Consider the following 14,337-nt stretch of genomic DNA (forward strand, 5'->3'; position numbering starts at 1 on the left):
GTCGTAGACATGATGATATAGTTCAGTGGATTCACATCCAGAAATACAGAAAACACAGATCAAAGCTTTAGAGATTACTTACATATTCATGAGAAAGCAAAGCAGCAAGATGTGGGGGAAAAGGCTCAAATAAGTCATCTTTACTCAAATTCAGACAGCTAAGTATCATGTATATCTTGGTCTTCCAAGTTCTAAGCCATAAGTATTTCTCCCATGTTACTTTTAACACCAGATTTTCAACTGTATATAAATTTTTTTAAAAGACAAAGTTAATCTTGGATAAGATGTCATCTAAGTTTTTTTCCCATCTAGAAGCATACAAAATAATAATATGATTGTATAATACTTTTTAAAAGAACATGCCCTGGGGCAGCCCGGGTGGCTCAACGGTTTACTGCGGCCTTCAGCCCAAGGCCTGATCCTGAAGACCCGGGATCGAGTCCCACATCGGGCTCCCTGCATGGAGCTTGCTTCTCCCTCTGCCTGTGTCTCTGCCTCTCTCTCTGCCTCTCTCTCTCTCTCTCTCTCTTTCTCTCCCCCTGCATGGAGCCTGCTTCTCCCTCTGCCTGGGTCTCTGCCTCTCTCTCTCTCTCTGTCTCTCATGAATAAATAAATAAAATCTTTTTAATTTTTTATTTATTTATGATAGTCACAGAGAGAGAGAGAGAGAGAGAGAGAGAGAGAGAGAGGCAGAGACCCAGGCAGAGGGAGAAGCAGGCTCCATGCACCGGGAGTCCGACGTGGGATTCGATCCCGGGTCTCCAGGATCGCGCCCTGGGCCAAAGGCAGGCGCCAAACCGCTGCACCACCCAGGGATCCCAAATAAATAAAATCTTAAAGAAAAAAAAAAAAAGATGCTCAATGTCATTAGTCATTAGGAAACTGAGAATCAAAACCACAAGATACCACTTCAGACCCACTGTGATAGGTAAAATCAAAGACAATCGGGGCACCTAGATGGCTCAGTGGTTGAGCATCTGCCTTTGGCTCAGGTCATGATTCAGGGGTCCTGGGATCAAGTCCTGCATCAGGCTCCCCACAGGGAGTCTGCTTCTCCCTCTGCCTATGTCTCTACCTCTCTGTGTGTCCCTCATGAATAAATAAATAAAATCTTTAAAAAAAAAAAGACAATAGCAAATATTAGTGAGGATATAAAGAAATAAAAAATCCTCATACACTGCTGATAGGATTATAAAATGGTGCAACCACTTTGGAAAACAGTCTGGTAATTCCTCAAAATGTTAAACACACAGTAACATACAACCAAACAATTCTACTCCTAAGTATATACCAAAAAAAAAAAATTAAAACATGGCCACATGTAAATCTTTAAACAAATGTTCATAGAAGCATTATTCATCACAGTCAAAAGGAAGAAACAACCCAAATATCCATCAACTGACAGATAAAATGTAGTATATCCATACAACGGAATATTATTCAGTGATAAAAAGGAATGAAGTACTGTTAATGCTACAACATGGATAGATCTTAAAAATAATCATGCTAACCGAAAGCAGCCAGTCACAAAAGGGCACATATTATATAAATCAATTTATATGAAATGTACAAAATAGGCAATGTACAGAGGTAGAAAATAGATTAATGGTTACATAGTGCTGAGGGGAGGAGAGAATAAAGAGGTGACAACTAGGGGCACCTGGGTGGTTCAGATGGTTGACCGTCTGCCTTTGGCTTGGGTCATGATCCCAGGGTCCTGGGATGGAGTCCCACCTCAGGCTCCCTGCTCAGCAGAGTCTGCTTCTCCCACTCCCTCTATTCCCTGCTCGTGCTTTCTATCACTCTCTATATATCTCAAATAAATAAATAAAATCTTTAAAATAAAAAAAGAGGTGACAGCCAAAGGGTACAGGGATTCTTTCTTTCTAAAGTGATAAAAATATTCTAAAATTGACTACAGTGATAGCTGCATATACCCGTGAATATACTAAAAATCATTGAATAGTACAGTTTAATTGGGTCGATTGTATCTTTTTTTTTTTTTAAGATTTTATTTATTTATTCATGAGAGACACAGAGAGAGGCAGGGACATACGAAGAGGGAGGAGAAGCAGGCTCCATGCAGAGAGCCTGATGCAGGGCCCAATCCGGGGACTCAGGGATTCCGTCCTGAGCCAAAGGTAGACGCTCAACCACTGAGCCACCAGGCGTTCTTGTATCTTATGTGAATTATATCTCAATAAGCTTTTAAAAAGAAAAAGTAATTCAGGAATGAAATTGACTTCATTTCATATAAATTCTACTTCAGTTGGCCTGGGCTTGGACTCCAGCAATCTCAGTCCAGGAATTCCCTCTGCAACACAACACTTTAAAACAAAACATTCAGCTTTACCTTAGTGGCTGTAATTCTCAAAGGTTCATGTTAAAACCAGTTATTATGCTTTAGAAAAAATACAGATCCCTAGGACCCACCCCAATTCCACTGGATCAAATTCTCTATGATGGGAGGGTGTCTGGCTGGCTCAATCAGTAGAGTACAACTCCTCATCTCAAGGGTTGTGAGTTTGAGCCCCACATTGGGTGTAGAGATTATTTCCTTTTTTAAGATTTTATTTACTTGAGAGAGAGAAAGAGAAAGCACAAGCAAGGGGAGGGGCAGAGGGAGAAGCAGGCTCCCCAATGAGCAGGGAGGGAGCCCTACATGGGGCTTGATCCCAGGACCCTGGGTTCATGATCCAGGCCAAAGGTAGACGTTTAACCGACTGAGCCACCCAGGCACCCCAAGAGATTACTTTAAAATCTAAATCAATCAGTCATGGGCACCAGGGTGGCTCAGTGGTTGAGCATCGCCTGTGGCTCAGGTCCTGATCCTGAGGTCCTGGGATGGAGTCCTGCATCAAACTCCCTGTGGGGAGCCTGCTTCTCCTGCTTATGTCTCTGCCTCTCTCTGTGTGTCTCTCAGAATAAATAAATAAAATCTTTAAAAAAAATCAATTAATCTTCAATCTCAATGATGGTACATGAATCTATATACTTTTTTTACATTCCAGAGGTTAAAAGGAAGAAGCAGGGCTCTAATAGCATGCTGAGAACAAGTGGGGAAATTTAACCACAGTCTTTATATTAGATGCTATTATTAAACTGGTGTTAAACTTCTTGGATCTGATAATATATTGTATTTATTTAGGAGACTGTCCTTGGTCTTACAAAAAATACGGAAGGATGAGGCATCATAAGGTCTGTGACTTGCTTTGAAATGTTTCAGGGAAAAAAATACATACATACACACACACAGATAAAGCAAATGTGACAAAATATAAAGTTACAGCCAAATTGGCCAATTTAAGTGAGTGTATGTGGGTATTCACCATATCCCAAATTTTCAAAATAAAAAGTTAAGGGGTAGAAAAGTTTCTAATTCTCCCTATGGTCTAAGAGTCACAAACTTCAGATCATAAACAAATCTTCTGATCCAAGGATGCCCAGTGGTTGAGTGTCTGCCTTTGGCTCAAGGCATGATCCCGGAACCCCAGGATCGAGTCCCTCATCGGGCTTCCTACATGGAACCTGCTTCTCCCTCTGCCTATGTCTCTGCCCCTCTCTCTCTCTCTCTCTCTCTCTCTCTCTCTCTCTCTCTTCTCTCATGAATAAATAAAATCTTAAAAAAAAAAAAATCTTCTGATCCAAGAATTAACCTCCCACCTGCTATAGAAGACTTCTTCCCCTACCCCCACTTCCCAAGATGGACAAAGGGACAAAGCTTTCTTTTTTTTTTTTTTTTTTTTAATTTTTATTTATTTATGATAGTCACACAGAGAGAGAGAGAGAGAGAGAGGCAGAGACACAGGCAGAGGGAGAAGCAGGCCCCATGCACCGGGAGCCCGACGTGGGATTCGATCCCGGGTCTCCAGGATCCGCCCTGGGCCAAAGGCAGGCGCCAAACCGCTGCGCCACCCAGGGATCCCGGGACAAAGCTTTCTTAACCCATACATGCCAACACAAAAGATTTATAATCTCAAAGAATAGATGAGATTATATTTTAATGTGAACAAGTTACTATTATTGTACCCTGAAAATAACTAGTGTGCCTTGTCCTTTAGGAAGAATGTGAGATCGGCAGGAAGTCAATAGGTACTTTAAGTAAAAAGGTAGAGGTACTGAGGGTAAAGGGGTAGAAGATACAATCACAGGCAGAAAACAACAGACTACACAACTTAACTTTTGTTAGATTTGTCTATCATACAGATCCTAGACAAGGAAAGGCTCATTCTTGCATCCAATACATACTAAACTGCTCAGTATCCTACCCTCATGTACTAAATAGTATATCACAGAGCTGTACACAGAAGCAACGTAACTTCACAAGGTCAAGAATCTTGTCTATGAGAAAGTTCTTTCCCAGAAAATGTATTCATTCATTCAATCATACTAAATCTTTTTTCTTAACTCTTCCAACTTAATCAGTACCAACAACAGCGTAAGAGAGCAATCAAAATATATTCAATTAAATTCCATTCTTTTGGGACACCTGGGTGGCTCGGTGATTGAGCATCTGCCATCGGCCCAGGGCATGATCCTGGAGTACCAGGATCAAGTCCTACATCGGGCTCCCTGCGTGGAGCCTGCTTCTCCCTCTGTCTGTGTCTCTGCCTCTCTCTCTGTGTGTCTCTCATGAATAAATAAATAAAATCTTTAAAAATAAATAAATAAATTCCATTCTTTTTCTATACTTTACTTTGAAAAATTAAACTATCCAAATCCTAAAAAAAATTATAATAATAATAAATGTGGCCATAGCAATCAAGAATTTGTTCATAGAGCAAGGGACCATCTTTACTAACACTTACCAAGCCAGCAGTAAGAGAAGGCGCAGATTGTCCAAGGGACTGGTTCCTCATTCGAACCAGGTTTGATGCTTCTCCTGAAGACTGCCAAGTCACCTGTCCCACACTGCTATGTACACTGCTGGACAAGGGGAGCAGCTGCTTACCTTTAAACATAGGGTTTAGAAAATATACTTGTAATTATTTATTGATTAATGAATAAAAATATACAATGATATCAAAAAATAAAAGTATAGTGATCCAAAACAAAATGAAGTTCCGCCACATTCATTTTAGAACCTGTAGCCCTGGGCAGCCCGGGTGGCGCAGCAGTTTGGCACCGCCTGCAGCCTGGGGTGTGATCCTGGGGACCCGGGATCGAGTCCCACGTCGGGCTCCCTGCATGGGGCCTGCTTCTCCCTCCGCCTGTGTCTCTGCCTCTCTCTTCGCTCTCTCTGAATGAATAAATAAATCTTTAAAAAAAAAAAAAAAAGAATCTGCAGCCCTAAAGATTCAGTGGTTGAGCATCTGCCTTTGACTCAGGTCCTGATCCTGGGATCCTGGGATGGAGTCCTGCATCAGACTCCCGGCATGGAGTCTGCTTTTCCCTCTGCCTATGTCTCTGCCTCTCTGTGTGTGTCTCTTATGAAATAAAATCTAAAGAAAAAAAAAAGGAATCTGTAGCCCTTTAAAAATTCCAACTGTCTTGGTAGAGAGGAGAATTTAAGTGGAATACTGAACTGAACTCTATTCAGAGTTCAGAGTTCTCTATAGAGTTCTCTATAATAATAATTTAGAATTTAGTTCTCTAAATTCTCTATAATATCTACCACCATGCCAGCACCCAACCCTGACACCCAACCTAGCAGGCTGGGAGCTTTCCAGTCCCTTCCATGCTACTTCATTTCTCATCAACTCAATGCAACATGAAGGGAGCTGATAGTTCTCCTAGACAAGTTTGGCCCTTAGGTTTCCAGAAGATGAATACTTAATCTTTGATGCTCTGGACAGACTACAGGTATTCAGTCCAGACTGACTGACTGCCTTAATCCCAATGAAAGACTATAAGAGGTGCGCCTGGGTGGCTCAGTCAGTTAAGCATCTGCCTTAGTTAGGCTAGGGTCATGATCCCAAGGTCTTCGGATTGAGCCCTGTGTTGGCTCTCGGCTCAGTGGGGAGTCTGCTTATCTCTCTCCCTCTGCCTGCTGCTCTCCCTGCTGGTGTTCACACGGTCTGTATCTCTCTCTGTCAAATAAATAAAAATAAAATTTTTAAAAATCTTTTAAAAAAATAAAAAGGACTACAAGAAAATCACTTATATGTGACTTATAAGATGGAGTATTGGGATGCCTCAGTGGTTCAGCAGTTGAGCATCTGCCTTTGGCTCAGATCGTGATCCCAGAGTCCAGGGATCCAGTCGCACATCAGGCTCCCTGCGAGGAGCCTGCTTCTCCCCCTGCCTGTGTCTCTGCCTCTCTCTGTGTCTCTCATGAATAAAGAAATAAAATCTTAAAATAAAATAAAATAAAAAATAAAGATGGAGTATCTAGAATTGCAATGACTTTCTAATTGAGGTGCAAGTCCTATTTCAACCTCTTCCTTTGTAATATTCCTCACATTGCTGCTAGTGATTTAATCAAGACAAATGTGGTATCATTCCCTACCCTAAAAAATTTCTGATGACTCCCTACTAAAATAATTAGCTAGAGTGAAATAAGTCAATCGGAGAAGAACAAACATTATATGGTCTCATTCATCTGGGGAATATAAAAAATAGTGAAAAGGAATAAAGGGGAAAGGAGAAAAAATGAGTGGAAAATATCAGAAAGGGAGACAGAACATGAGAGACTCCTAACTCTGGGAAACGAACTAGGGGTAGTAGAAAGGGAGGTGGGCAGGCGGTGGGGGTGACTGGGTGACGGGCACTGAGGGGGGGCACTTGATAGGATGAGCACTGGGTGTTATTCTGTATGTTGGCAAATTGAACACTAATAAAAAATAAATTTATAAAAAGAAGGGGGGGGAATCCCTGGGTGGTTCAGCGATTTAGCGCCTGCCTTTGGCCCAGGACGCGATCCTGGAGTCCTGGGATTGAGTCCCGTGTCAGGCTCCCGGCATGGAGCCTGCTTCTCCCTCCTCCTGTGTCTCTGCCTCTCTCTCTCTCTCTCTCTCTCTCTCTCTATCATGAATAAATAAACAAGTCTTTAAAAAATAATAATTAGCTAAACTTTTAAAAAACTAAAGAGATCTTCCATAAATCCAGATTATCTTCCTGACTTCATCTCCTTCAACACCTTCCCCCACCCATTTGCTCAATCAACTTCAATATCATGCCCTGCATTTTCACCTGAATTTATCCTGATCACCCAATTCGCTTGAAAACCTTTCCTCTTCCTGGCAAATCCTATTCAACATGGAAATACTCATTCTTATAAAGGTGTGAGCAAAAGCTTTTAGTTTTGTTTTTGCTACAACATAACCTTTTATTGCAAACAAAATGTGATACAAATTATTTGTAAGGCAATTTAGCAAAACTTACTAAAATTTTAATTTGAATATGTTTGTACCCAACACTCCACCTGTAGGAATGTAGTATAATGAAAAATTAATAGACCAAAATGCTCCCTTTAGCAATGCTCACCAGAATAAAAAATAAGATGTTTATTATAATTTAAAGAAATTATAGTATCTCCACATAATGAAATACTGAACCCGTTAATAATAATAAGAAGAAGAATAAAGCTCAAAATTTAGTCAAGACAAAAACATGCAACATTTCTAGTTGAGTAAAGAAAGCAGAAAAGAAGTGTATGGCATATGATTCCAATTTTGATTTTTAAAATAAAAAAGTCTGTATATATTTACACAAATTTCCTAATGTATATTTAAGTATAATGAAGTACATATAAATGATTAGAGAAAGGGAGACAGAGAAAGTAAAGATTAAGAACTCTGCACTTGGGATCCCTGGGTGGCGCAGCGGTTTGGCGCCTGCCTTTGGCCCAGGGCGCGATCCTGGAGACCCGGGATCGAATCCCACATCGGGCTCCCGGTGCATGGAGCCTGCTTCTCCCTCTGCCTGTGTCTCTGCCTCATTCTCTCTCTCTCTGTGACTATCACAAATAAATAAAAATAAAAAAAAAAAAAAAAAAAAAAAAAAAAAAAGAACTCTGCACTTTAAAAAAATAAAAAATAAATAAAATTTAAAAATTAAAAAAATAAAAAATAATTAAATAATTAAAAAATTTTAAAAAATTAAAAAAAGAACTGCACTTTGACATAATGTATGTCTTTGAACTCAGATTTTTTATTATTGACATGTTTACTTTTTTAATCAGAAAAATGCAATTTTTTAAAAAAATCTAGTTATCTTTCAAGTCTGTTCGCAAAAGTATGCTTTACCAAAAAGACTTCCCATAAAACCCTCTACAAAAAATAAGAATAGTTCTTTCCTCAAAACTTCCATTAAGGCCAGGGTAGAGATTGCCTGTCTGCTTTCCTTCTGCAAATGCTGCCAAGTTCTCCAAATCACCTGCCCACTCCTCATCTTATATACCCTAGAGGAAAGCTAGCTCCTTGACTTACCCTATCCATATACACAAAGGCTAGTATCACATCTCTATCTCCCTTCAAAATAAGGGCTTGCTGGAGAAAGAGGCTTACACAATGCAAAAGAAACCCATTTGAACACACACTAGTCTAGGGTTGAAGTGTATACCAAGGATTACTGAGAATTTGAGGAAAACAAACTACATAAGACAGAAGGAACAATATGAACAAATGGAGAAACTAGTTTAGTAAAGAAATAACTCAGAAAAAAAAACTTAAAAATTCTAATTATTCTTACAATGACTCAAAAGGCTAATTATAAAATATTCCCAATTAAAAAGATGGTTGATTGGAACACCTGGGTGGCTCAGCGGTTGAGCGTCTGGCTCAGGTCGTGATCCCAGGGTCCAGGATCAAGTCCCACATCCGGCTCCTACGAAGAGCCTGCTTCTCCCTCTGCTTGTCTCTGCCCCTCTCTTTCTCTCTCTCTCTCTCTCTCTCTCTCTCTGTATCTCTCATGAATAAATAAATAAATCTTTTAAAAAATAAATAAAATAAAAATAAATAAAAAGATGGCTGATTGAGCACATACTTTTATCTTTTGTCACCCAGGACAATAAATCAGAATAAAGAAGTAAAATAAACAAACAAAGGCTATAATGAGGGAGGGAGGATTGACTGAGGATATGAACAAAATTTGGGAAAAATCTAAAACAGGTGAGTCATAACCAATGAAACTGGGCAAAGAAAGACACAAGGTATCATAAGCACATAGGAGGTTGAAGTTAAATAGCAGTTAAATGAGATAGCAGGCTACCCAGCAAAATCTAATATCAGTTCATCAATACTCAGAAATGCAAGATACCAAAGAGAACATCAAGTTAAGATGTAAGGCTGAATCGGATTAACTGAAAATCTATAGAGACTCAAACACAACCACATTTCCACACTGTATCTCCCAGGAGCCAATAGCCAATTACCTCATAGGAGAGAAGGGATTTGGCACCTCAGAGCAAAGCAATGGATTCTAGTTATTAAGTGCTCAAAAGAAAGAGTTGATTCAGGAACAAAAGAAAACATAAAAAAAATTTTTTAATACAAAAGTCAAAATTTTATTCACCCATACAATATTAATAAGGTAATACATCCTTAAAAGAAAAACAGAATATGGGCATATGGGGTAGCTCAGACGGTTAAGTGTTTGCCTTCAGCTCAGGTCATGATCTCCAGTTCAGAGGATCAAGCCCCACATCAGGCTCCCAGCTCACCAGGGAGTCTGCTTCTCCCTCTGCCTCTCCCTCTGCTTGTGATAGCTCTGTCGCTCTCTCAAATGAATAAATTTTAAAAAAAGAAAAAAACTTTAAAAGTAAAAACAAGAAGAAGAACAGAACACTATGGAAACAAAAAATGGTTCTATGTGATTAAATACATGCCTGGCAAAATAATTCCAATAAAAGACTGGAAAGACAGAGCCAAGGGAATGGCCCTGAAAAGGGAAAAAAAATAAAAAAGAAATTTAAAACTTCCAAGGAGTACAGGAGGATTATATTCTTCTCTACTAACCTAATATTTTTAGGTGAGGTCAAATGGACTCTTTTTTAATATTCTATTGATTACTTAAAATTATGTCATGTTTTGTTTCCTATTTGGACCATGACTTCCTAGTATCATTTTTTTCCCCTTGAATTTTTTTAAAGATTTTCTTTATTCATGAGAGACAGAGAGAGAAAGAGAGAGAGAGAGAGAGAGGCAGAGGGAGAAGCAGTCTCCATTCAGGGAACTCAATGTGGGACTCGATCCCGGATCTCGGGATCACAACCTGAGCCAAAGGCGAAGCTCAACTGCTGAGCCACCCAGCTGTCCCTCCGCTTGAATTTTTTAAAGACTTTTCTATGGATAGGGTGGACAGGCACTGCAGGCCTTGGAATAGATTTTTGAAAATGGAAAAAAGAAAACCAAAAGAAGCAAAGGATGTGAAGTCCACAGAAGTGAGGCAGAGAGCAAAAGTCAAATTCAAAGAGAATAACCAGTGATAGTGATCAACTAGGAAATATCTAGCAGGTTCAGGAGCTAGATACCAGAGATGTCATGAGGAGGTAGTAAAGTCAGGAAGCTGGCTTTCTCCATAAGTTATTCATACAAAACTACCACCAGAGAAGAAACCATCAATATGCCTAGTCAGCTGATATACCCTTAAATATTGACAACATTGTCATGCATTTCTTAAGAAACAAAATTACTTACCTGACAGTGAACTAGCCAGGCTTCCTCTCCGCAACTTACAGTCATCCTGACTAAGTTGTCGTTGGAGTTTAGCTTTTCCAGTGGATGAAACTATGTCAGGATTACTGAGCTTCCTGAAAAGCAGGGGACTAAGTCCAGCTATCACATCCTTAAAAAAAAAAAAAAAGGCAAAATATAAATCTGTAATGTCTTTTTCTGAAAGTGTAAGGATTTTATATATTAAACACATCTACAACACTCATTGCAGTTTAAAAAATGACAGCCTTTTATACTTTCTGCTTAACAGCTAAAGCTAGAAACATATTTCTTAGTAAAAGCTGTTTGGGTATGCTACGTAAGCTGTGGGACACTAATTATAAAATGCCAAAGGGAAAAAAAAAAAAAATAAAAAAATAAAAAAAAAAAATAAAATGCCAAAGGGGCACCTGGATGCTTCAGTCTGTTGAGCGTCCAACTCAAGTTTCAATTCAGGTCCTGATCTCAGGGTTGTGGGAGCAAGCCCCAAGTCAAGCTCTGTACTCTTTTCTTCTACCCCTCCCCCCCAACCCTCTCCCTCTCTCTTTCTCACTCAAAAAAAAAAAGTAAAAAAGACATCTTTCTCCATAATGAGTATGTGTCTAGTGATGTTAATTTACTTTTCTCCTTCTATTCACTCTTCCTATAAGCAGTAAAGAAAAACATATTTTGGTTTTTAAAAATAAATAGCAGACCTCCCTTTACCTGCTATACAAAGTTAGAAATGCTTCTAATGCTAAAATAAAATGTAGAGTTCTCTTTATAGGTCTACAATAGGAGCTAAATACATTTCAATGAAAAAGCACAGAAGTACTATGGAGAAAACACAGACAATATGAAACACGGGCAAGGCCTCCCTTTGCCTTTATTTTAATCCATTACATCCCACTCCATCCCAATGCCTGCTCCTCTTTACTCAGTAAGCAGTGTCCAATATATCATCAAGATTCAGATACTGTGAAGCAAACATTCACCTAATTAGAAGCATTAAAAAAAAAAAAAACTATTTTGGAAAAAAAATTAAGGCAAATGAGACGTATCTTTCATATTTCAATGAAGAAAGCTAAAACAGAGAAGTAGCACATCAAAGTAATATGGACAGCTCAAAGACAAAACGAGGGCAGCCCTGGTGGCTTAGCGGTTTAGTGCCACCTTTAGCCCAGGGTGTGATCCTGGAGACCCAGGATCGAGTCCCATGTCGGGCTTCTTGCATAGGGCCTGCTTCTTCTCCCTCTGCCTGCGTCTCTGACTCTCTCTCTCTCTCTCTCTCTCTCTCTCTCTGGGTCTCTCATGAATAAATAAATAAAATCTTAAAAAAAAAAAAAGACAAAACGAAAAACAGAAGAAATAACTAAAATCTATGCTACCTGTCATTTGAAGAACAAGACTCAAGTAACTTGTAAAAGCCATGGTGGGGGGAACCCCCACAAGGGGAAAAAAAATGGGAAAATGCCAACCTCTGTAAGATTTTTTTTTTTTAATTTTTTTAACCTCCCCAAGGTCACACACTGAGATTGGTAGGCTCACAAACATGGGAAAGTACTAATATTGGCTGGTGGTGGCTATCCAGAATATAATTTATAAATGCCCAAACAGGGATCCCTGGTTGACTCAGCAGTTTGGCGCCTGCCTTTGGCCCAGGGCACGATCCTGGAGTCCCGGGATCGAGTCCCGTGTCAGGCTGCTGGCGTGGAGCCTGCTTCTCCCTCCTCCTGTGTCTCTGCCTCTCTCTTTCTCTACATCTATCATGAATGAATGAATGAATGAATGACTAAATAAATATTTTTTTAAAAATAAATAATTGCCCAAACATAGAAAAAAAGTTAAAGAAAAATCACAGAAGAGACAAGGAAACAGTATTTTTTTAATTAGTAGTAAATGGATAAAATGATAAAGGGGGATATTTAGGCATTGTAACATTAAAACAAATGATGTATTAAGATAACTATAACAGAAGTGAGGAGGGAGGATGGAGAACTGGAAGCTATAGCTAATACAAAAAGAAGGCAGCCATCTACGAAAAGCCCACAGCAAATATAATTCTCAATGGGGAAACACTGGAGCCTTTCCCCTAAGATCAGGAACAAGACAGGGATGTCCACTCTCACCACTGCTATTCAACATAGTACTAGAAGTCCTAGCCTCAGCAATCAGACAACAAAAAGAAATAAAAGGCATTCAAATTGGCAAAGAAGAAGTCAAACTCTCCCTCTTCGCTGATGACATGATACTCTACAAAGAAAACCCAAAAGACTCCACCCCAAGATTGCTAGAACTGATACAGCAATTTGGCAGTGTGGCAGGATACAAAATCAATGCCCAGAAGTCAGTGGCATTTCTATACACTAACAATGAGACTGAAGAAAGAGAAATTAAGGAGCCAATCCCATTTACAATTGCACCCAAAAGCATAAGATACCTAGGAATAAACCTAACCAAAGAGGTAAAGGATCTATACCCTAAAAACTACAGAACACTTCTGAAAGAAACTGAGGAAGACACAAAGAGATGGGAAAATATTCCATGCTCATGGATTGGAAGAATTAATATTCTGAAAATGTCAATGTTACACAGGGCAATATACACGTTTAATGCAATCCCTATGAAAATACCATGGACTTTCTTCAGAGAGTTGGAATAAATTATTTTAAGATTTGTGTGGAATCAGAAAAGACCCCGAACAGCCAGGGGAATATTAAAAAAGAAAACCGTATCTGGGGGCATCACAATGCCAGGTTTCAGGTTGTACTACAAAGCTGTGGTCATCAAGACAGTGTGGTACTGGGACAAAAACAGACACATAGATCAATGGAACAAAATAGAGAATCCAGAAATGGGCCCTCAACTCTATGGTCAACTAATATTCGAAAAAGGAGGAAAGACTATCCACTAGAAGAAAGACAGTCTCTTCAATAAATGGTGCTGGGAAAATTGGACATCCACATGCAGAAGAATGAAACTAGACCACTCTCTTGCACCGTACACAAAGATAAACTCAAAATGGATGAAAGATCTAAATGTGACAAAAGATTCCATCAAAATCCTAGAGGAGAACACAGGCAACACCCTTTTGGAACTCGGCCACAGTAACTTCTTGCAAGATACATCCACGAAGGCAAGAGAAACCAAAACAAAAATGAACTATTGGGACTTCATCAAGATAAGAAGCTTTTGCACAGCAAAAGATACAGTCAACAAAACTAAAAGATAACCTACAGAATGGAAGAAGATATTTGCAAATGACGTATCAGATAAAGGGCTAGTATCCAAGATCTATAAAGAACTTATTAAACTCAACAGCAAAGAAAACAATCCAATCATGAAATGGGCAAAAGACATGAAGAGAAATCTCACAGAGGAAGACATAGACATGGCCCACAAGCACAGGAGAAAATGCTCCGCATCACCTGCCATCAGGGAAATACAAATCAAAACCACAATGAGATCCCACCTCACGCCAGTGAGAATGGGGAAAATTAACAAGGCAGGAAACAAGGACTCGATCGGGGTGTCCATGATCAGGCCCTGGACTGAAGGTGGCGCTAAACCGCTGAGCCACCAGGGCTGCCCTGTACTACACTATTCTTAAGTGAATTTTTTTTTATGATTTTATTTATTTATTCATGACAGAGAGAGAGAGGTAGAGACACAGGCAGAGGGAGAAGCAGGCTCCACGCAGGGAGCCCAACATGGGACCCAATCCCGGGAGCCAATCCCAGGTCTCCAGGATCACACCCCAGGCGGA

General features: G+C 39.6%; 1 protein-coding gene across 8 annotated transcripts in view; it reads right to left on the minus strand.

The window, feature by feature from the left end:
• Positions 1 to 14,337, minus strand: part of MAST2 (microtubule associated serine/threonine kinase 2) — a 208,477-nt gene that overhangs the window by 166,823 nt on the left and 27,317 nt on the right. For all 8 annotated transcript variants that reach the window (XM_038558183.1, XM_038558188.1, XM_038558184.1 and 5 more), the window contains exons 2-3: positions 10,578 to 10,725; positions 4,809 to 4,951 (exon numbers count right to left, since the gene is read on the minus strand). In XM_038558183.1, the coding sequence (XP_038414111.1) occupies positions 4,809 to 4,951; positions 10,578 to 10,725 (291 nt within the window). The remainder of the gene's footprint in view (positions 1 to 4,808; positions 4,952 to 10,577; positions 10,726 to 14,337) is intronic.

This window comes from Canis lupus, chromosome 15 (assembly GCF_011100685.1).
Source record: "Canis lupus familiaris isolate Mischka breed German Shepherd chromosome 15, alternate assembly UU_Cfam_GSD_1.0, whole genome shotgun sequence".
In the NCBI taxonomy this organism is placed as follows: Eukaryota; Metazoa; Chordata; class Mammalia; order Carnivora; family Canidae; genus Canis; species Canis lupus.